We start from the raw sequence: 24,545 nt of genomic DNA on the forward strand, positions 1-24,545 counted from the left end.
GCTTTGAAATACTTGAGTGTTTGATTTTTTAAATTTAAAAGTCTGACTTATTAAATTTAAAAGAGTTTTATAAGTGGTAGGAAGCCTTTGTTGTCTAGATTGAGATGTAGATATTTTGAATGCTTGAGAAAAATAAACTAATTTTTTCGTATAGCTTGAACCATCTTAAGGAATTTACCTAATGAAATTTGTAAACTGGTAAATATCTAAGGTAATTCTCCACTGTCAAAATGATAAACCAAGTATTATTTGAACAAAGGACACAAGTAAAAGTGAGTGCCTTTAATTTTAACACAAATTTACTATATTTACATGTGACTATTATAATTGACAGGTTGTGTTACAAGTTTAAGGAGACTTAGATTTACAAATTGAATAACTGAATACTAAAAACAAAAATGCAAGCTTTGAATCAGTGAATTTTGGGGCCTATAGTACAGGCACTGTATTATTGTTAACTCAGTGCCTGTGTCCCAATTAAATAATCTAACACATTCCAAAAATTTGATCCCTTGCATCACTCTACAACCAAGATGGTCTCAAGAAAAAGAAATAGAAATCAGGGAAACAGGAGTAGGGAAGCAGATGGAAAAGGGAGGTCTAAGAACTGACCTGATGGAGGAATGGTCAAGAAGTCAACAAAGATTGAGGGCTAATCACTGTTTTCCTCAAAGTTTTATCAAGGGCTCCATCTTGCCATATGCTTAATTTACATCTCAGATTTGTAGTTTTTAATTGCCTTTAATTGAATGTAAGCAGCAAATGAAATTAGATCCTCTTGGATATATGAGGGTGAACTCATAATTCTATGTATGAAGTAATGTGTTAGTTCAGTAATTGGTCTCCTTTCTTCTTTAGGAAAAAATGCAAGTCCGGTATTAGAGTTTGGTATAAATTAAGGAAAAAACCCACAAAATTTCCTTAGAAATGCTATAGGCCAGCATTTCTGACCATGCTGCAGTGGGAAACTGCACATTGCATTTGGTCATGATATCTATGTTTTCCAAAAAAATAGAGTATGAGATAAAACTATTGACCTGATAAGCTCCTTATTGAAACTGATGCCTAAGATTAGCAACATTGGGACAGCTAGCTTTAGGACAAGGTGAAAGAGGGAAGAAGTTAGTTTTATTATGAGGATGTGAAAATATATGAGAAAGGTTTATATAATGCAAATATAATAAGCAAAAGTGAGGGAAACCTAGTATTTAACGTCTAATTAATATTGTTAAAATAAGAACAGTGCTACTGTGGAACACTAGTTTGAGGATTTAAAACTATAGTAGAGGTTAGTTTTCCATTATTCTATTTATTAGCCCTTTTGCATCACTACAATGTATGATAAAGAATATCCATAATAAAGAATTACAGAAACTGTAAAAGATTGCATTTCTTCTGAATGGTCAATGAGGATTACAATTTCAGCCAGTCAGTTTTACTGCATTTCCATTCCCAGAGTCCAGTTTAAGAGGGTAACAGAAGAACTGTGTCTCACTGCCCACTCATTTCTTCTCATCATTGCCTTTTTCACTTACCTTTAAAAATGTTGCATCCAGTTGTCTAGGTTTATCTATTAAAATAGGTCTTCCTGTTTTCTGCATTAGATGTGCCTAGTAAGTAACTCTTTTCATTTATTGATGCCTTTCTCTGTTCAGTTATTCTATGTCCAGTTCTAGTTAGATATAACATCTTCAGTTTCTCTAGAAGGGTGAGAGTTTTAAATTTCTTTTATTGTGATAGAGCATACAATATTTTTCATTTTAAACATTTTTAAGTGTAAAATTCAGTGGCATTACATTCACAGTGTAACCATTGTGAGGATTACATCACCACTATTTGATGTATAGTGGTGAGGAATCATCACCACTATTTCCAAAAATTTCTCAGTACTCCAAGTAGAAACTGCAACAATTAAGTAGTAATTGTAAGCAGTAATCTCCATTCCTACCTTCAACCCCTGTTCCTGGTAACCTTTTATCTACTTTTTAGGTCTATGCATTTGCCTATTGTATACAATATATAATTTAAGTAGAATAAATATTTGTCCTGTGTCTGGATTATTTCACTTATTTAGTATAATGTTTTAGAGGTTCATTTCTGTTATAGCATGTGTAAGAGCTTCATTCTTTGATGGCTGAATAATATTCCACTATATGTGTATATCACATTGTTTTTGTCCATTCATCTGTTGACAATAGTTGCTTCCACCTTTTGACAAATTATACTGCAATGAATGTTACTGTATAAGTATTTGAATTCCTGTTTTCAGAGTGGAATTGCTAAGTCATATGGTAATTCTATGTTTAGCTTTTTGAGGAACCACCAAACTTTTCCACAGCAGCTGCAATTCCCAACAGCAATTTAAGAGAATTCTAATTTCTCTATGTCCTGGCCAACCCTGTCATTTTCCTTAAAAAAAAAAAAAAAAGTCATCCTAGTATGTATGAAACAGTAACTCATTCTGGTTTTGATTTCAATTTCCTAATGGTCAATGATACTGCATGTTTACAAAAGCTTATTGACCATTTTTATATCTTGTTTGGAGAAATGTCTATTCAAGTCTTTGTCCATATTTTAATTGTTTTTTATTTTGAGTTGCATGAGTTCTTTATATATTCTGGATGTTACACCTTTATCAGATATATGATTTGAAAATATTTAAATATTTTCATCCATTCTACAAGTTGTCTCTTCACTTTCATGATAATATACTTTGATGCACAAAAGTTTTTAATTTTGATGGAGTCCAGATATGTTGCTCACACTTTTGGTGTCATATCTAATAATGCATTGCCAAAAATATAAGAAATGAAGGTCTTTTCCATTTATTTAATCCTTTTAAAATTTCTTTCAGAAATGTTATGAACTTTTTACTGTATAAGTCTTTCACCTCCTTGATTGATTGATTATTATTTTATTTAGGTATGCTCTTGTAGTGGGAATTGCTCTTAATTTTGGGGGGGATTATTTATTTTAGGTGTATAGAAATACAATTGACTTTTTGTGTTTATATTCTGTTCTGTAACCTTGCTGAGTTCACTTATTCTAGTAGCCTTCTTGTGGATTTGCATATTTGGGGATGTCTTTTCACATCTGCAAATAGAGATAGTTTTCCTTTTTTCTATCCCACTTGGATGCCTTTTATGTCTTTTTATTGTCTAATTGCTGTGGTAAAAAAAAGTTCTATTATGATGTTGAATAGTAGTGATGAAACAGGGCACTAAAAATCTCCCAACAGAGAAAAATCCAGGACCAGGTGGCTTCAGTAGTGAATTATACTGAACACTTAAATGAGACGTAACACGAGTATTTCTCAAACTTTTCCAAAAATGGAAGAGGAAGGAACATTTCCTAACCTGTACTATGAGGCCAGCATTACCCTGACACCAAAGCCATGTAAGGACATCACAAGAAAAGAAAATTAAATACCAGTATTTTTTATGAATATAAATGCAAAAATTCTCAACAGAAAACTAGCACACTGAATTTAATAGCATATTAAAAGGATTAGACATCATGACTCAATGGGATTTATCCCAGAATGCAAGGAAGGTTCAACATGAGAAAACTAACCAATATGATACACTGTGTTATGGTTTGAATTGTGCCCCCCCCAAATTCATATATTGATTTTCTAACCTCTCTACCAAATAAAGTCACTTTATTTGGAAATAGGGTCTTTGAGGATGTAATTATTTGTTGAGATGAAGTTATAGTGGAGTATGATGGGACCCTAATTCAATATGACTAATGTTATTGTAGAAGGAACATCATGTAACAACCCAGACATACACAGGGAAAATACAATGTGAAGACTGGAGTTATACTGCCCAAAGCCAAGGAACTACCAAATGCTAGAAGACAGGCTTAGAACAGATCCTGTTCTAGTGCTTTCAGAGGAAGGATGGCCCTGCAAACTCTGATCTCAGAATTCTAGCTTCTAGAACTGTGAGACATTTCTGTTGTTTAAGCCATTCAGTTTGTGGTGCTTTGTAACAGTAGCCCTAAGTAACTAATTGGGACTACGTTAATAGATTGAAGAAGAAAAGTGATCATCTCAATGAACAGAGAAAAGGCATTTGACAAGATCCACCATTCCTTCATGATAAAAACATTCAGAAAACTAGGAATGGAAGGGAACTTCCCCAACATGATAAAGGGGATTTATTAAAAATCCACAGCTAATAACATCATACTCAATGGTGAAAAGTGGAAAGTTTCCTATTTTTTGGTCAATCTAGCTAAAAGTTTGTAAATTTTCATTTTTTTCAAAAACACAAACATATGGCTTCATAGATTCTATTGTTTTTCTAGATCATATTTTATTTTTCTTCATTCTAATCTTTATTATTTCATTTTCTCTGCTAGCTTTGGGTTTATTTTGCTCCTCTTTCTAGTTCCTCAAGGTGTGAAGTTAAGGTTATTGACTTGAGATCTTTCTTCTTTTTTTAATGTAGATGTTTACAGCCATAAATTTCCCTATGAGCACTGCCTTTGCTGCATCCCATAAGTTTTGTTATGTTGTATCATTATTTTAATTTATTTAAAAGTATTTTCTAAACTCTTGAGATTTCTTCTTTGACCCATTGGTTAAGAGTATGTTGTTTAATTTCCACATATTTGTGAACTTTCCAATGTTCCTTATTGATATCTAGCATTACTCCATTGTGGTCAGAAAAGATACTTTGTTTGACTCAGTCTTTTAGAATTTATTGTGATTTGTTTTGTCGCCTAACATGGTCTATTCTGAAGAATATTCTGTGTGCCCTTGTGGATTCTCTTCCTGGGTGGAGTGCTCGATATGTCTGTTAGGTCTAATCAATTCATAGTTTTACCTTAGTCTTCTATAATACTTATTGATATTCTATATAGAAGTTCTATTCATTATTGGAAGTGGTATACTGAAAAACTGTTTCTCCTTTGAATTCTGTCATTATTTGCTTTATTTATTTTGGGGGCTCTGTTGTTTGGTGCAGATATGTTTATAATTGTTTTATTAATGAATAAACCCTTTCATCAACATATAATGCCATTTTTTGTCTCATAACATTGACCTAGTCTATTTTGTCTGATATTAATATCGCAACCTAGGCCTCTTTTGGTTACTATTGGCATGGAGTATCTTTTTCCATCCTTTAAATCTATTTGTTTCTTTGGATCTAAAATGCGTCTCCTGTAGGCAGTATATAGTTGTATTATTATTATTTTTCTATATGCCTCTGCCTTTTGATTAGAGAATTTATTCCATTTACATGTAAAATAATTACAGATAGGGAAGGATTTTTCCATTTAACTATTTTCTGTGTGCTTACAGCTATTTTTATCCTTCACTTTCTTCATCACTGCCTTCTTTTGTGTGTTGTTGCTTTTTTTGTGATGAACCATTTGACTATCTTTTTATTTTCTGTATATTTTTAGATGTTTTATTAATATCTAAAATGTTAATAAAATAACATTATTTTATTACCATACCATGGAGAGAATACATTTACAAATTTATAACATAATTTGAATTGATGTCAACATAACTTTAATGGCATGGAAAATCATTTTTCTTATACAGCTTTATCTCCTCTTCTCCCCTGTACTTATTGTATGTAGAATACAATAAGTATTGTAAAAAATATATACATGATATGGCCAATACCACTGAATTATAATTTTAATGTATTTGTCTTCTAAATCCTATAGGAAAATATGGAGTTACAAACCAAAATTTAATAACATTGTCTTTTATATTTGCCTATGTATTTACCTTTACCAGAGAACTTTACTTTTTCACAAAGCTTTGAGTTACTGTCTAGCATCTTTTCATTTCAATCTGAAGAATTCTTTTTATAAATCCTTGTAGGGCACGTCTAGTGATAACACACTCCCTCAGCTTTTACCTGGGAATGTCTTAATTTCTCCCTATTTTAAGGACAGTTTTGTTTGACACAGAATTCTTAGTTGATAGTTTTTTTCTTTCAGCACTTTAAACGGGTCATCCTACTGTCTTCTGCCACACATAGTTTGATGAGAAATTACCTGTTAATCTTATTGAGGTTCCTTGTAAATGAATGTGAGGTGTCACTTCTCTCACTGTTTTCATGATAGCTTGTCTTTTGACAGGTTGATTATAATGTTTCTTGGTGTGAGTCTATCCAATTTTGAAACTAAAGTTTTTAGATTCATGAATTTCGATAAATTTGGGATGTTTTGGTCATTATTTCTTCACATATTCTTTCTGTCCTTTTTCTCTTTTCCTTCTGGGATTCACATAATGCATATTTTGGTCTGCTGGACAGTATCACATAGGTCCTTATCTCTTATCATAGGTCCATATATATTTTTTAGGCTCTGTTTATTTTTCTTCATTTTTTTTTCTGCTTCTCAGACTAAATAATTTCAATTTTTCTATCTTCAAGTCCACTAATTATTTCTTCTGTGTGTTTAAATCTTCTGTTGAACCCCTCTAGTGAATTTTCTATTTCAGTTATTGTACTTTCATCTCCAGAATCTGTATGGTTCCATTTTTTACAAGTTATTATTATGATGATGATAAAAATACATAACAAAATTTACCCTTTTAACCATATTTAAGTGTGTAATTCAGTACCATTAAGTACATTTACAATGATCTACAAACATTACCTCTATCCATTTCCAGAACTTTTTCATCATCCCCCAAAGAAACTCTGTACCCGTTAATCAATAACTTCCCAATCCACACTCTCTCCAGTTCCTGTTAACATCTATTTGACTTTTCTCTGTGAATTTTTTGGTTCTGTGTAGCTCAGATAAGTGAAATCATACATTAACCATTTTTTGTTTCTGGTTTATTTCACTTAGTGTAATGTTTTCAAGGTTCATCCATGTTATAGTGTATATCAGAATTTTATTCCTTTTTAAGGCTGAATAATATTTTGTACATTTATACTGTATCTTGTTTATCCATTCACCTATTGATGAACATTTGGGTTGTTTCCACCTTTGGCTATTGTGAATAGTGCTGCTATGAACATTCGTGTACAAGTATCTGAATCCCTGCTTTCAGTTCTTTTGGGTATATACCTAGAAGTGGAATTAATGAAATACGTAGCAATTCTGTACTTAACTTCTTGAGGGACTGCCAAAATTTTCCATGGTGGCTGTTTGGTTCCCTTTTATAATTTCTACTTCTGTATTGATATTCTCATTTAGTTCACATATTATTTTCCTGATTTCCTTCGGTCTATGTCTATGTTTTCCTTTGGCTTTTTGAGGATATTTAATATAATTGTTTCATGGTCTTTGTATAACTACTCCAAAGTCTGGACTCCCTCAGGGAGGGTTTCTTAATGTTTATTTTGTTCCTCTAAAGGGGCTATATGTTTCCTGTTTCTTTGTATTCCTTGTGGGGTTTTTTGGGTTGTTTTTGTTGTTGAAAACTGGACATTTGCATATTATAATGTGGTAACTTGGAAATCAGATCTGCCTCTTTTCCGTGTTTTTTGGTGTTTTTATGTTTTTGATTTTGAAGGCTATAGTAGCCCATTTGTTTGGTGACTTCCCCAAACTATATTTTCAGAGGATGTGTTCCTTATCTTCTGTGGTTACTGAAGTCTCCGTTCCTTGTGTTAAGCTAGAGTTTTCATAGAGATTCCCTTGAAGACCAGGAGCTAAAAAACATACACACCCTAGTCTGTGCAAATTGGATCTATGAAGGGAACTACGTCAAATACTTAGGTAGGCTTACACTGAGCCGGATTGGTTTGAGGTGAAAATTTAGGGTGTTTCATATCTTTTCTGAGCATGAGTTTTGTTCTGGGCTTGTCCATGGCTTTCTAAATTCCTCTCACGGATGCTTTTGAATGCTTAATTTCTTAATGAAACTCCCTAACTTTTGTTCCAGGGCTTTTGGCATCTGTTTTACGTTTCCATCACATTTTTTTCCCCTAAGCATCTGTGAGTTGTTAATTTGGCTTGCAGCTTTTTTGAGCTATGCCTACTGCTTTTCTGGTCTGAGTTCCCGGTTAAGCTGAACAGGGACAAGTGCTTTTCTACATTTCAGGCAGCTCCCAGTTTGTAACAGACAAACACAACAATTTTCCAATGAAGTCTGTTCTGCTTCCTTCAAAAACAGGGACCAAGGACTTACACAAGGAATGCAAGTTTCTTTCTTTAAGACTGCTACTGTGCTGGGGAGGGGGTGGGGCAAGGACAAGTAAAAACATCATAAATCTTTGCTACCATTTGAAAGTTACCTTTTTCTTGATTCAATGTTTGATTAGTTACTGTAAACTTTTAACTGTTTTCCAGAGTTCTGAAAAGTTGGGTTTGACAGTTTTTGCTTGTCAGTGTTTCTGTGGGGGTATGGGAACTTCAAGGTGTATACTCCATTTTGCTGCAATCTAGACTAATGGTGAGGTTTTCACAATGGTGATTACCACGTGTTCTGAAAATATGTCTGGATCCATTTTGATTGGCTATTTCTAAGGTAATAAACAATTTTTACTGGAAATTCAACCTCACATTAAGTCTTGATCTAACTTTCTTTTTCCAACTTTCTTTTTCTAACTCAAGGTATATTTTAGCAGAATGCTCATGTGCCTTCTCAGCAATGTATTCAATATCCAAATTACTAAAAATAAATATTTAAACCTTATGTATTAATTTTTTGTAATAAAATTTGAAACTTCCCTAGTAAAATTCATTGCTTTTGTTTGTTTGGCCTCACTGCACGGATTGTGGGATTTTAGTTCCATGACCAGGGACTGAACCCAGGCCCTCAGCAATGAAAGCTCCAAGTCCTAACCACTGGACTGCCAGGGAACTCCCAAAGTTCATTGTTTTTAGAAATATATGTGCCTTTAATATCAAACTCAGTTTATGGGTCCCAAATTTTCATAGTACATGAGTCAGGAAACTACCACCCATGGGGTAAACCTGGCCTGCCATCTATTTTTGACAAGCCTGCAAAGTAAGAATGGTTTTATAAGTTTTTAATCACTGGAAAAAAATGATGTTTTGGGGTGTAAAAATGTAAAAAAACCCTCAAATTTTACTTTTCATAAATATTCATTGAATTCCCGCCACATTCACTTGTTCATATATTGTCTATGGTTGCTTTTGTGCTAGCAAGGCATAATGAAATAGTTTTGACAGAGACCATTATGCCCTGCAAAAGTATGATGTTTACTATCTATCCCTTCACATAAAAGGTTTGCCAGCCTCTGTACAACAGAAACAGAGTCAACAACCTGAGAACTCATTCCCATGCCTTATGGATTAAGAGGTATTCTTCAGAATCAAAAGCTGGTTACTTATAGAAATTTAAGCTACTACAGACTTTATCAGGTAATATGCATTTTTTCCCACTAAGTTATCTAAACAGTCACAAAGTTGGTTTTTTTTTTTTTTTTTTTTTGGCGGTATGCGGGCCTCTCACTGTTGTGGTCTCTCCCGTTGCGGAGCACAAGCTCCGGACGCGCAGGCTCAGCGGCCATGGCTCACGGGCCTAGCTGCTTCGCGGCATGTGGGATCTTCCCGGACTGGGGCATGAACCCGTGTCCCCTGCATCAGCAGGCAGACTCTCAACCACTGCGCCACCAGGGAAGCCCCACAAAGTTTCATTTAACACATGACATATAACAGAAGCTCTTTGGGATTAAGGTTTTTCCTAGAACTTAAATTTATCAATAATTTAAACCACTTTTTCCATAATTTTGACAGCTTCAAGAATTCTGAACTTTATGCTTCTTTCTCGAGTTGGAGAAAATTGGAAATCTCCTTTATCATTAAAAACCTTCTATTAGAGAGTACATTACTCTTATATGTTAAATCTTTAATTAGAGACATATGTGAACCAGAATGCCTTAAAATCAGTGCATTTCAGCGCTAAAGATTTGATTATTTCCTTATCAACTTTTGAAAACATGGACGAGAACTTTGATAAAAAAATTTTACACTAAAATCTTCTGTTATGTTAAAAGGCAACCTAAAAGTATGTGATTTCTGAAGCTGGGGAGCATCAGTGGTTTGTTTGGATGACATCTGTAAGGATACTTTCAATACCACTGTCAATTTATGCACACTGGAAGAATTAGTTCTCCTGAAAATTGTTTTGATCTGGACTGCCAGTCATTTCTCATCAACTATCATTTTTGAAAAGGTCTACACCTATAAGGTACATCATTTCGTATGATCTTTGAGATCAAATAATTTATAAGAGATTATTATAAATAAACTACTAATTGAGTAGCTTCATCATCACTGGAATGTAAAAATTCTTTATAATTACATTTTTTCCCTCTGGAACTATCTGTCATAACGTCACTGACTAACTTTATTAAAGGAAATCCAATTTTGTAAAACAATTTTCTCAGATGTTTCTGCTTTAGCGCTGGCTACTGTCAAGAAGATTATAGATAAAAGGTACCACATTCTCTAAAAATGTGTGAGTCAGCATTAGGGTAGATAGTGATGATGACTGAAATTCTTTACTGTTTGGTCCACCTTTTTTATCTTTTAAACAAGACTTTTAGAATCCAGAGGCAAACATGCTGAACGAAGTTGGATCCATGTCACAAAGTAGCAAGTTAACTGATTTTGAAAAAATAGCACTAGCTGTCCATCTTTTTGCTTTCCTCAGTGCTTTTTATGTTCTCACAAATAGAATCTTTATATCTATATTCATATAAGGTATCTATATAAAGGATTTAATAACTTTATTGACCAACAATTTATGTATTGATGGTATTTTAGCCACAAAATGTACCTTGTCAGAAAAGTGTTTTTTAGTCACGGGGTCATTTTATGTATATATAATATTTTATGCACAATAATTCTTTACTTCTTGATGGTGCTTTATACATAGTTGGATCTTTCTGGGAGGTGTTTTATAAACTGATGAAATTTTATCTGCAGGTGGTATAGATACTTTTATTTGAACATCCAAATACATCTTTTATAGTGAACCAATCAGTTTCATAGCTATGTCATAGAATTAAGCTTGAGTTTCATCTCAGTTTGCTAACTATTTTGGTGAACATACCCTCTAAAAATTTAACAGGAAAAATTCAAGTTCATTTTCTGATGGGTAATGAGGACTAACTGGTTTACTAGGTACACTTTTTGTCTCTTTATCTTCATGGCATGTCTGTATTGAATAATACTAGCACTCAGCATCTTCTTATACCAAAATGCTTATCAAAAGCATTATCAAAACTTTCTCTCACCCAGGTCTCTAATATGCTTCTCTTGCTTTTAATATTTTGCTCAGCATTACAGGAATCATCTTACAGGACACTATGTTATGTTTTAAAAAACATTTTATTTTCTAAGGGAAGTAAGCATAGTTATATCAGGTATAGAAACTTCAGTGCTTGTCCTGGTGAGGTGGTGAGGAAGATTTGGAAATACTGGTGTTAGTTCGAGAAAACACCTTTGACAGAGCTGAAGATACCTTTGCCAGCATTTTAGATCCTTGTTTAGGAATACTAGCCTTCGGAGTTTCTGTGGACAAAGCAACAAAAGTAGTATAGATAATTATTAGACATTCTAGTTGAGGCAGCCATACTATACAATTAATGATTTAGAATTCAAAAACTGACATTTATAGAATAATTTATGGGATTAAAAAAGAAGGATTCTTTTGATTGGATTCTTCCAACACTCCTGTGAAGGAAACAGGAAAAATATCTCCATTTTTGTATATGAATCTTGGCGAGGTCAGAAACCTTGCCTAAGGTCACATGAGGAGTGGCCAAGCTTGGACGGGGAACAGCTTTCTCTCATGGCATTATTATATGCTGCACTCTGATACTTCGTTAATCAGGTGTACAAAGAATACCTTTCTTTTTCTAGCAGAAAAACCTCTGAAAAAGTCTGATGAGCTAAACTCACATGGGAAAGTAACTTTCAATGCTATACAGTGAGGGTGTCTATTTCAGAGTGCTCACTTGAAAACAGAAGTGCATTAAAACTGCTATAATTTCTCACCACTTTGGGTAAATTTTTAGTTGATAACTTCAAGTATTTTTTATTTTTTGTCATGTAACAGAAAACTGTATAGATAATAAAAATTTCCATTTGGATTCATTTTTCTATACCACTCTTCAGGGCATGGACTCTCAGAATATATTATAATTTAACAAAATGAATATTTTACATGTAAAGACAAGTAAATATGTACTTTTCTGAAACTTTATGATAGGATGTGATAGGACATGAAAACACACATGATAGTAAAAGCCCATCTTTTCTTAATTCCACTACATGCCAAAGTTCATGACTATACCTCTTGCAGTTACCTAGATTTGTCTTTTCTAGCAAGGTAATCTTCTATTGTTAAAGCTAAGATAGCCAACAGCAGATTTAAAACTAAGAAAGCCAACAGAATAAAGAATAAAAATGTATGTTTAGGTTTTTACTGTGCTATAAAAAGGAAAAAGCTAAAATCTGCAGCAGATAAGACAAAAGCATGAATGAAAGAGAAAGATGTATATTCTGAAAAGGCAAGATAAAAATTTTACTAACACGACCGAGGCACTGATACAAGCCTTCTGAAATTCTCGTTGGAGAGGTAAGAGTTAATGTTCTGAAAACTTGGTGGCCTTGTTAAAAATGCAGATTCCTGGGCATCATTACTCTAAGATGCTAACTTAGCCAGCTAGAGAGGGTCCATTGTTAAAAAGTATTCTGGGTGGTTCCAGTATAAAGCAGTTCCTAGAAACACAATGAAGACCCTGCCCAAATCCATATTCACTATTAGAAGACTGGTAGGTTGCTGGTGTCCTAGATTAATAGCATCATCCCCAGAGAGAATAGTGAATGCTTGTGTTTATCAGTTAATAGCTCTTTTCACAGTAAAACTTTAAGCTATCTTTGTCATTGAGGACATAATTCTGGCATGCAATGGCAACTCTATGGAACCACAATGTAGAGGGAAAAAAGAATGTTGGGTCAGAGTCAGAAGATATGTTTTTGAGCCCTAAAAGCTCTCCATTTGTTGGCTGTATAACCTCAGCCAGTTATTTACCTACATTTTCTCATTTGTAAATTAGGGCTCTAAGACTTGCAGGGGGAATATAATATGGTGTAGGAGATATGAACAAGTTTGGTTTGGTCCATAAAGTGTTTTGCATTACTTGATAAAAACTGAAAGTCAGGAATTTTCACATAGAACTTCCATTTCCAGTTTCTTTTGAAAAATGCTAGAAACTGAACTAGAAGTCCTGGCAACAATCCAGCATGCCAATGACTGGACCTGAGTAACAGCTCCCTTCTTTAAACGGGGCATGCCATCTCCAGTGGACCACAGACCCCTTCTCAAAATACTGCTCTTGTTTTTTACCTACCTAGCTCCTGTGAACTTTTGATTATGTGAACTGTGGTCATGTTGAATGAGCTTAGGCTTTGAAGTCGGGCAGATCTGTTATTTGAATCCCAGCTCTGCAGCTTACTAGCTTGGGGTGACCTTGAGTAACCTACTCTCACTTTCTCTTTAGTAAAATGAAGATAGCTGATACCTGTTCAACGTTAGTTCTGTTATCTATTACTCCTTTGGTTTAAGAATTGCATAGAAAACTGCAAATGGAAATAATATCTTACTATTTATATTTTTATATATAGCAATCTCATATTGATAATACATGTCAATACTGCAAGGGAGAAACTACCCATTCTAGGAGTAATGTTAAAAGGATAGTATATTTTGTACCTGAAATGACTTCTTTTGAGGAATTCACACTACCAAGAATATTCTTGTTTCCTTTAAACATGGTGATAAACTGCCAAGACAAAACAAAAATTGACTCGATCTTTTGTTGGATACTACACACTAGAGATACCTAGAAATCCTCAAGAGATGTAGCACAATCATTACAGCATTTTATATAATTTCTGTGTTCTGCAGTCACAAATAATTATTCTCTGAGAGACTCATACGTTTTGCCAATTATGATGGCTAGGATTGACCCTTTTCATAGATATGGGCCTTGGCTACCAAATGATGATTAAAGGTTCAGGCATGTTAAAAGTGACAAAAAAATGTCAGCTCTGTCTCTCCCCCCTCCCCTTTTGGATAAATTGGAGTGAGAAGTAAGTTATAAATTCTTTTCTGATAATAGAGATAAGAGAAGGAAAATGGATGTTTACTATATAAGCCCAATTTCCTTTTATGGAAAGTTTAGCAATTTTGGAATCTAGGGAAGTAAAGTAGGTGTGTGGAGCTAGGGCAGGGAACATGGCTCAGGTACTGGTTTTACTCTGTAGGTCTTTATCATATCTTTGAATGCAAAGGGAGCAATTTTCCCAGAAAGGCATAGAATAGCCTGGGACAGGTACCTGGGCTTCACTGTAACTATTCTATAATGCTAGAAATTTAAAAAGTAAAAAAGTCAATGAAGTGAGGCTAAATACATGTAACATAAAATGTATTGTATATAGATTATGTAAAGACTACCAGATATTAATGAGTTTTACCACAATTCCTCCAAAAGGACTTGAGGTAGTTTATGTATTGAAATATTTTGAACAGGATGCCTGAAGAATAAAATGGAGCAGAGACTACCTAAAGAATTTATTCTCGGCATTGGCTTCACAGAGTTATCTGTGGAAAATTTTTTAAAAATATGAATGCCTGGGTCCCATACCACCACTGGAATTGAAATCCTTGAGGGTGGGGCAGATATTGATATTTTAAAAAATCATGGCTCTAATTTGTGAGAATTAGAGTTGATAAGCCCTAATCTATAAGTAGGGAGCAGATGCTCCCTACTTATGAGATGAGTAATATACTTAAGTTCTGCTAAGAACTTCTAGCGTTGCATTAGATTTAGGAGTATTTGCTATTACTTCATGGAACATTGTTAAAATCACTTAAGGTTTTTGTCTGAAAATTTCAAAATCTTGGCTATGTTGGAGTTGGCATCGCTTGTCCTTTCCCTTGAAAGTGGTAGACATTGTCTTAGTTCTTTGTATGTTAAGTAATATTGGATTGTATCCTGAGCATTTTAAACAATGTATGTGATTCTAAGAACTGTTAAAATTCTTTGTAGAAGGTTGATTTTTTTTAAAGTACGTAATTAACCCATTAAGTTTTAGACCACACATCCTACTCTGCCTTCTATGGCTGTGGTTCCAATGTAAGTTCAGTTTTCAAAGTCTTGGTGGTATTTTTTAGTCTATACCACTATTAAGACTGTAGTTCAAGTTCTCATAGTCTTTTGTCTATAGAACTTCAGGTCAGTCCCTGGCATGCACATCTCAGGAGACAATTTATAAACAGATTTGGAGGGATTCCTTTTTTGATATCCCTCCTCTCTTTGATTTTAGTGTCTCTGACTCTCAGCAGTCCCCTTTTCTGGTTCTATGCCTAGAATGCTGTGTGCTTCTAGCCTTCCTGTGTGCTGTCTCTCACATCCCATGACTGTATCCACGTCTGGGGTAAATTAACAAGAGAAAGCAGAGAAAAAAAGTAGCACGTTTCCCCCTAATGTTCTTCAGGTTACTGGAGCCTTTTTCCTAATTCCTCTGGTCAGAAGGATTTTCTTTCAGTCCTAAGTGCCTCACAGCCTTCGTTGCCATTGTTGTGTAGCTTCATGGCTGAAACTTACCTTGTGGCAGGGGCAGAAGAGGGGGAAAAAGTGGGCTTCCCTATTTTCCATTTCATAGGAACTTCTTCCTAATTCTGGTAAGAGAGCAGTGGATTCTCTTGGAGCTTTCTTATTAGATGTGAGAGGAAAAAACCCAGGAAACTCATAATGGTATTATTTTCTGAGTTTTGATTTCCCTCCTCAAACTCCTTCTATTATTTACTTTTCAGAACCCTCAGTAGTTGTCCAAAGTTTTTAGTTTTAATCAGTGAGAGATACAGGTGGAATGTGCTTACTCCACCTTACTCAGAACTGGACTGAATAACAACTTTAGTTATAGTTTTACCATGGAAAAAGCAGTAAGCAAGGAAAAGAGCAAGAACCAAAAGGGTCCAGATTAGCCTGCAATTCACTTTGGTACAAGGAATGGCCTGTCATCAGACTAGAGAATCATTGTCTCCCCTTTAGTGCCATATGATTTTACTTGGAAAATATGACCTAAGTGCAGCCTGAGGTTGTCAAATAGATGTTTATGTTCAAAAATGAAGATTAGGTTGAGTGAGGAACTAACCCAGCATCTTTAGATATGTGGCAAAAGTTATCTTAAGTATGAGTTGTAGTTCTGAAAATTACTCTGATAATGAGAAGTGGCTGGATAATCGATGGACTGTAATGTCATGGGGTTGGAGAGATTTGCTTAAAAATGGGATTAAATTGAGCGAAGAAACAAACAACACAGAAGAGGATTTGTAGCTTGAGCACTCATTGGAAGGTTTCTGAAAAGGATTAGCAAAGAGGACACTTTCTGAGTTTACACTGGAGAACAGCTGGGCCTTTTGGAAAACTGCCTTTAGACAGTCCTTAGGAATACAGAGAAATAGATGGAATCAGCAATTATTTCTTATAAACTGCTCTCTTCCATTTTTGCTTGTATTTCCTCCCTGCCTCCACCAAGTCCCTCACTTGGGTCTACCTGCCCTAGGCAGGGCCAAGTGACTCACTCCCTCTAGGATTTCCTCCAGAGACTGCAGTAACAGGGTTAAGGGATGGAATTGCAATTAGGTGCTAGGGAGGAACAGTGGCTTATCCAGTGCACTTAAGCAAGGAATGATAACTTAACCCTAAGGTGAGAACTAATGGATTTCTTGGGTACCACCAACAAGTCTCAGCCAGGAGGAGAGATCTGAGCATGAAGAAATTGCAAATAGGGGAATGCTTCCTGATGCCTCTCAAATAGCACCACGTAGTCCCTGGTTTGACCTTGAAAATTGGGCTATGTTCATCTGGACTCCATGTATTCTAATTAGAGGATATTGAAAAATATTTACCTTAACACTGTTTGAATTTTCTGGCCTTCGTTCCCGAGAACTTGCTGTAGAGGGGGGAAAAATAGTATTTTTTCTGAGGCATAAATAGTGTTGACACAAATCTGATCTTATTGTTTTTCACCAAAAAGTCATATAATTTAGGCTGATAGAGGAAATTATTATTATTTTTAGTGTACAATGCGAACAAAACTGAAATAGGTGAGATTGCTAGAATTCTGTGGCATATCTTAGCCCTTCTTTTAGAAATTATGAAAGATGAAGTGTGATGTAGTAGGTAAGGCAGATTCTGTAACTTAGTAGGCATACATCTATGCATGGCCACTCAATCCGTACGGGCCTATTTATTGTACATGTAAAATGAGAAGTTACCCTGTAGGTGATTCCTAAGGGTCTTTCTAGCTTTAACACTCTTTGATTCTACATAGCTAATTAAAAGCAGATAATTGGAACAAAGAGGAAGGTGCTGGTCTTATGAAATACTCTGAGTGAAAATCAGGAGAATTTTGAGGCAATACCAAGAAGAAACCTTGTGGAGTTGCACAGAACTAAAAGTTACCTAAATTTCAGGGGAGGTCAAGACACCAGTAGAAGAATTCAACCCAAGGAGGTATGAGATAAGTTTCATAAAGACCCCAGCTAACGTGTTAGGGAGTCAGAAAACCTGAGTTTGAGTCTTGGCTTCACTACTTAGAGCTGTGTGAATATTGGCAAATTTAATCTAACTTCTCTCCCAGTTTCCTCCTATGTAGAATGTGAATAAGACTATCTTCCTGCCTGTCTCTCAAGAGGACTCAATGAGATATCTCATACGTAAAAAGTATGCATTTTATAGACATGTGATCATCCAGAGTCCACACATGTGATTACTCTCTGAATTACCCTTTGTGTCAATGTAGGTTCTGGAAAAAATAGTAAAACCTCAATTAACTCAAATATGATAAGAGCTGATAATCTGACTTATCTGAGAAAATTGGTAAAATTTCATTGTTGGTTGATAATATTTCTGGAGTGTCTGACTCTATATCACATATAGCTGAACTGACTTTTGCTTTTAAACGACTGAGGACATTTGGGTTTACTACCAGGACTATTATTCCAAACACCAGTTTTTATGTTTCCAGGTTAGATGGCTATCAACTTTCCAGGATATACTAGGAATTTGTTTTGATGAAGAGTCACAGAAAAATTCCTGCTAATTCAGGATCTAACATACTCAGATTTGAGATTTTCTCCCATATTCTATATAAAACTATAAATTAAAATTAGGAATGTATGTGTTCAACCCTAAGCTTGTCACTGAACTCCAGACTGAAATATCCTATTGCTATGTGACACCTCAACTTAAATATCTAATATCTAATACCTTAACATAACCAAAACAGAATTCTTGTGTAACCTCCTTAGATTCCCATAGTCTCTCCTATTTTACTAACTCCTCCTACTATATGCCTGTTTTAGGCTCTTGGGAATATAGCTGTGATCTTCATGGAGCTTACATTCTAGAGGGAGGTAGTGAAAAAACAATTAAAACATACAGTCTGGCATATAGTAATAAATGCTAGGGAGAAAAATAGCAAATAAGTGGAATATGCAGTGCCATCTTGAGAATGAGGTTACAATTTCAAAAAGTGGTCAAAGAAGATGTCACTGAGAAGGTGACATTGGAGCAAAGTTCTGAAGGTGAGGAATGAGCAATGTAGATACAGAGGAAAGAGCACTACATGAGGATCAGCAAGTGCAAAGACCCTGAATTCCTGGAATATTTGAGGAACAGCAAGAAGGTCAGTGAGGCCTGAGCAGGGTGAGCCAGAAAGAAACAGAGGAGGAGGTTAGAGAGGTAATAGGGGTTTGGAGTGATATCCAGATGATGTCTGGTTTTGCAAGCCACTGTAAGTTCTTTGGCCTTTGTCCCAGATGAGATGGGAAATACTTATACTTGGAATTATCTTTGATGCCCTGCCTCAAGTTACAATGTAAATTCTTTGAGATCAAGGACTTTGTCAGTTTTGTTCACACATGGGATTTTAGAACACAAAGGAGGTGCTCAGTAAAATCTTTGAATGAATGAATGAATAAACGATTGAATTGGACAGCTGCAATATTACTGAAGGATATAAGAATTAAGCTGGATCATTGCAACAAAGTTGGAAAAAACAAAACACTGAATTTAGGGTCAGGAGCCTTGGGATCTAGACTGTGTTCTGCCTCTGACTCAAAGTAATCTTGGACATTTTCTCACCTTGAGCTTGAGTTTCCTCATGTAAACAATGAGGGGCGTTATAGTAAGTGATTTCTGTCTAACTCTAGCAGCCTAGGATTCCATAATACAGGAATCATACAGTGATTATTTTGACCCCTGGTTATGGTACATTTATAGAATTTTGGCATGCTTACTGTTACTCTATGAATCCCATCTTAATAAAAATGACTTCCACTTCCAAGTTGAGAGAATATGTTTCTTAAGTAACAACCTAAGTGAGTTGTATGTTTGAAATAGCTGTGGTTCAAATTTCAAGGCCACTTTATAGTAAACATGACACTCAACCTCTTGGACATGCTACCATTGTTAGAACCACATTAATCATCTGAGGTTTCAACAGAGTGCCAAACAGTCGTCACACAAATGTTCTAAGCAGTCAGTACAATTATAGATTTAAAAAACAACAACAAAGTGAGGTCCATACTAGCCATATTTAAATGTAAGCAAATAAATTTAGCTTTAAAAGTCTTTTTTGGGGTACATTTTGATAGGGTTAAGCACAAGTGAAGGATAACTTCTCAAAGAAATTGTTAAATCCTAGTATCATGGATTCTGGTTCAGCTAGAAACTATCATGATATACCCTGATTTGGGGAATATTTCTCACAGGAGCATGGTAAATATAAATTCATATTATACCATATTCTTGACCAAAATCATTAATAAGACAAACTAGCTGACTTATTTTAACACACGTGTGATGTAGTACTGGATCATTTCTAAAAGTAGATAAGCTCATAGGAAAAAAAAATAGTATGAATTTCAGGTTTGATAAATAAAAACACTGATCAAAGCAGTAGAGTGTCCTTTTGAATACTTTCTACTTTAAATCAAGAAATACAAAACTCCAACCTTCCGTAATTTTTGTACTTTTATCTGCCATACAATCTTCAGTCTCACTAAAACAAAAGAAAAAAAAACATTTAATTTTTTTGTGTATTTAATGAATCAAGAAATTACTGGTTAAGTAAAAGAACAATCTGTCAGTCATTCTTCATATGGAAATAAACCTGGAAGAGTGTATCACTGAGTTTCCAAATTGAATGCAAATTATTTATAAATTGGCTCTTTTTTCCCAACTTTTAAAATTTTGGTTAAATACACATAACACAAAATTTACCATCTTAACCATTTTTCAGTGTACAAGTTCTTTGCTTGAGTACATTCACATTATTGTGCAACCATCACCACCTATAGTTCTATAGTCTATAGAACTTTTTCATTTTCCCCAATTGAAACTCTGTACTCCTAAATACTAACACCACATATTCCTCTCTCTCCATCTCCTGGAACCAATATTCTACCTTTTGCCTCTGTGATTTGACTACTTAGGTATCTCATGTAAGTGGAATCATATAATATTTGTCATTTTGAGACTGACTTATTCACTTAGCATAATGTCTTCAAGGTGACATATAGTATGTGTCAGGATGTCCTTCCTTTCTAAAACTGAATAATATTCTTCTGAATGTATGTACCATATTTTGTTTTTCCATTCATCCACCAATGTACTCTTAGTGCTGCTTCCATGATTTGGCTATTGTGAATAATGATGCTATGAATATGAGTGTAAAAATATCTGCTTGAGTCCCTGTTTTCAATTCTTTGGGGTATATACCCAGAAGTAGAATTGCTGGATCATATGGTTACTCTATATATTTAACTTTTTAGAGAAACTCTCACACTGTTTTCCATTGAGACTGCACCATTTTAAATTCCCAGCAGCACTGTACAAGGGTTCCAGTTTCTTTACATTCTTGCCAACGTGTTATTTTCTGAAAATTTTTTTGATAATAGCTATCCTAATGGGTGTGCAATAGCATCTCATGGTTTTGACTTGCATTTCCCTGATGATTAGTGATGTTGAGGATCTTTTCGTGTGCTTATTGCCCATTTGTACATCCTCTTTGTAGAAATATCTATTCAAGTCCCTTGCCCAATTTTTAATCAGGTTGTTTGGTTTTTTGCTGTTGTTGAGTTATAGGAGTTCTTTATATATTCTGGATAGTAATCCCTTATCAGACATATGACTTGCAAATATTTTCTCCCATTCTATGTGCTGACTTTTCACTCTGTCCTTTGAAGCACAAAAGTTTTTAAATTTGGTTAAGTCAAACTTATCTAATTTTTCTTTTACTGCTTGTGCTTTTAGTATCATATCCAAGAAACTATTGTCAAATCCAGTGTCATGGGGCTTTCCCCCTATGTTTTCTTATAAGAGTTCTATAGTTTTATGTAGGTTTTTGATCCATTTTGAATTAGTTTTTATACACAATATAAGGTAAGGGTCTAACTTCATTTTTGTTTGTGTGTGGTTATCTAGTTTTCCCAACACTGTTTGTAGAAAAGACTTTTTTTTCTCCATTGGATGGTCTTGGCATGCTTATCAAAAATTATTTGACCATATATTAAGGATTTGTTTCTGGGCTCTTTATTCTATTCCATTGGTCTACATATCTGTCTTCATGTCAGCACCACACTGTTTTGATTACCATAGCTCTATGGTAAGTTTTGAAATCAGGAAGTCCAAGTATGTTCTTCCTTTTCAAGATTGTTTTGGCTGTTTGGAGTCCTTTGAGATACTATGTAAATTCTAGAATGAATTTTTTCTTTTCCTGCAGAAAAAGGTGATTAAGTATTTTTATAAGGATTCATTTAATCTGTAGAATCCTTTGGGTAATATTGAAATCTTAACGGCCTATTTCCATTAATATGTGTCTCCTTTAATTTCCTTTAGGTATGTTTTGTAGTTTTCAGTGTACAAATCTTTTGCCTCTTGGTAAGTCCATTCCTAAATATTCTGTTTGATACTAGTGCGGATTGAATTTTTCTTCATTTTTGGATCGTTCATTGTTAAGTGTTTAGAAATGCAATTTTCTTCTTCTGTGTTGATTCTATATCCAGCAACTTTGATGAATTCATTTATTTGTTCTAAGAGTTTTCTTTCTTTTTTGTATAGAATCTTTAGGGTTTTCTACATATAAGATAATGCCATCTGTGAACAGAGCTCACTTTACTTCTCATTCAATTTAGATGCCTTTTATTTCTTGCCTAATTGCTCTGGCTAGGACTTCTGGTAATATACTCAACAGAAGTGATAAGAATGGGCACCCTTGTCTTTTTCCTGAGCTTAGAGGAAAATCTTTCAGAATTTCACCCTGAGTACAATAATGTTAGTTGTAGTTTTTCCATATATGGCTTTTATTATTTCAATGTAATTTGCTCTTATTTCTAGTTTGTTAAGTGTCATTATCATGAAAAGGTGTTGAATTTTGTTAAATCGTTTTTCCTGCATTAGTTTAGATAAGAATGTGTTTCTTTTTCTTTCATCCTGTTGATGTCTTGTGTTACACTGACTGATTCTCATATGTTGAACTTCCCTTGTATTCCTGGGATAAATCAACCTTAGTCATAGTGTATAATCATTTTAATCTGCTATTGAATTCTGTTTACTAGTATTTTGTTGAAGATTTTTGTATCAATAGTTTGAAGAGGTTTGTTCTTGTTTTCTTTGGTGGAAGTTTACTTTACATCAATAGTTTGAGGAGGATTGGTTTTAATTCTCCTTTAAATGTTTGCTACAATCCACCAGTGAAATCATCTGGTCCTGTTTTTCTTTGTTAGGAGCTTCTTAATTACTGATTCAATTTCTTTACTAGTTATAGGTTTCTTCAGATTTTTCCATTTTTTCATGAATCAATCTTGGTAGGTCATGTTTTTAGGAATTTGTCTATTTCATTTAGATTATCCAATTTGTTGGCATACAATTGTTAATAGTACTCCTATACTTCTTTTTATTTCTGTAAAATCATAGTACTCTTATAATTCTTTTTATTTCTGTAAAATCAGTTATAATGTCTCTTCTTTCACTTATGATTTTAGTTATTTGAGTCTTCTCTTTTTTTTCCTTAGGCAATGTAGCTAAATTTTGTCAATTTTATCAATGTTTTGAAGAACCAACTCTTGGTTTCAATGATTTTATTTTTGTATTCTCTTATTTTGTCTATCTCTACTTTAATCTTTATTATTTCCTTCCATCTAATAGTTTTGAGTTTAGCTTATTTTTCTTTTTCTAGGTAGGTATTTAAGATGTAATGTTAGGTTGTTATTATAAGATCTTTTTTCTTTTTTATTGGAGTATAGTTGCTTTACAATGTTTTGTTAGCTTCTGCTGTACAGCAAAGTGAGTCAGTTATACGTATACATATAACCACTCTTTTTAGATTTCCTTCCCATTTAGGTCACCACAGATCATTGAATAGAGTTCCCTGTGCTAAACAGTACGTTCTCAATAGTTACCTATTTTATACATAGTAGTGTATATATGTCAATCCCAATCTCCCAATTCGTCCCACCCTACCCTTCTCCCCTTGGTAACCATAAGTTTGTTCTCTACTTATGTGACTCTATTTCTGCTTTGCCAGTAAGTTCATCTGTACATTTTTCTAGATTCCACATATAAGTGATATTATATGATATTTGTTTTTCTCTTTCTGACTTACTTCAATCTGTATGACCATCTCTAGGTCCTTCCATGTCTCTGCAAATGGCACTATTTTGTTCCTTTTTATGGCTAATATTCCATTGTATATATGTACCACATCTTCTTTATCCATTCCTCTGTCGATGGACTTTTAAGTTGCTTCCATGTCTTGGCTATTGTAAACAGTGATGCAGTGAATATTGGGGTGCATGTATCCTTTCGGACCATGTTTTTCTCTAGATATATGCCCAGGAGTGAGATTGCAGGATCATATGGTAGCTTTATTTTCTTAAGGATCCTCCATACTGTTCTCCACAGTGGCTGTACCAATTTACATTTCCACCAACAGTGCAGGAGGGTTCCCTTCTCTTCACACTCTCTCCAGCATTTATTGTTTGTGGATTTTTTTGATGATAGATATTTTGACTGGTGTGAGGTGATATCTCCTTGTAGTTTTGATTTGCACATCTCTAATTAGCAATGTTGAATATCTTTTCATGTGCCTCTTGCCCATCTGTATGTCTTCTTTGGAGAAATGTCTATTTAGGTCATCTGCCCATTTATTGATTGGGTTGTTTATTTTTATGATAGTAAGTCACATGAGCTGTTTGTAAATTTTGGAGACTAATTACTTGTCTGTCACATCATTTGGAAATATTTTCTCCCATTCTGTGCATTTCCTTTTCATTTTGTTTATGATTTCCTTTGCTGTGCAAAAGCTTTTAATTAGGTTCCATTTGTTTACTTTTTTTTTTTTTTTTTGGTGATATGCGGGTCTCTCACTGTTGTGGCCTCTCCCGTCGTGGAGCACAGGCTCCAGACACGCAGGCTCAGTGGCCATGGCTCATGGGCCCAGCCACTCTGCGGCATGTGGGATCTTCCCGGACCAGGGCATGAACCCGTGTCCCCTGCATCGGC

General features: G+C 34.6%; 1 protein-coding gene across 1 annotated transcript in view; it reads right to left on the reverse strand.

Moving 5' to 3' along the window:
- Positions 1 to 11,338: 11,338 nt before the first annotated feature.
- The window catches only part of FSIP2 (fibrous sheath interacting protein 2), a 132,836-nt gene continuing 119,629 nt past the window's right edge, over positions 11,339 to 24,545 (reverse strand). Inside the window, exons 19-22 of the mRNA XM_032636622.1 lie at positions 19,997 to 20,043; positions 16,886 to 16,929; positions 13,682 to 13,751; positions 11,339 to 11,475 (exon numbers count right to left, since the gene is read on the reverse strand). Of these exons, the coding sequence (XP_032492513.1) occupies positions 11,339 to 11,475; positions 13,682 to 13,751; positions 16,886 to 16,929; positions 19,997 to 20,043 (298 nt within the window). The remainder of the gene's footprint in view (positions 11,476 to 13,681; positions 13,752 to 16,885; positions 16,930 to 19,996; positions 20,044 to 24,545) is intronic.

This window comes from Phocoena sinus, chromosome 7 (assembly GCF_008692025.1).
Source record: "Phocoena sinus isolate mPhoSin1 chromosome 7, mPhoSin1.pri, whole genome shotgun sequence".
Taxonomy (NCBI): domain Eukaryota; kingdom Metazoa; phylum Chordata; class Mammalia; order Artiodactyla; family Phocoenidae; genus Phocoena; species Phocoena sinus.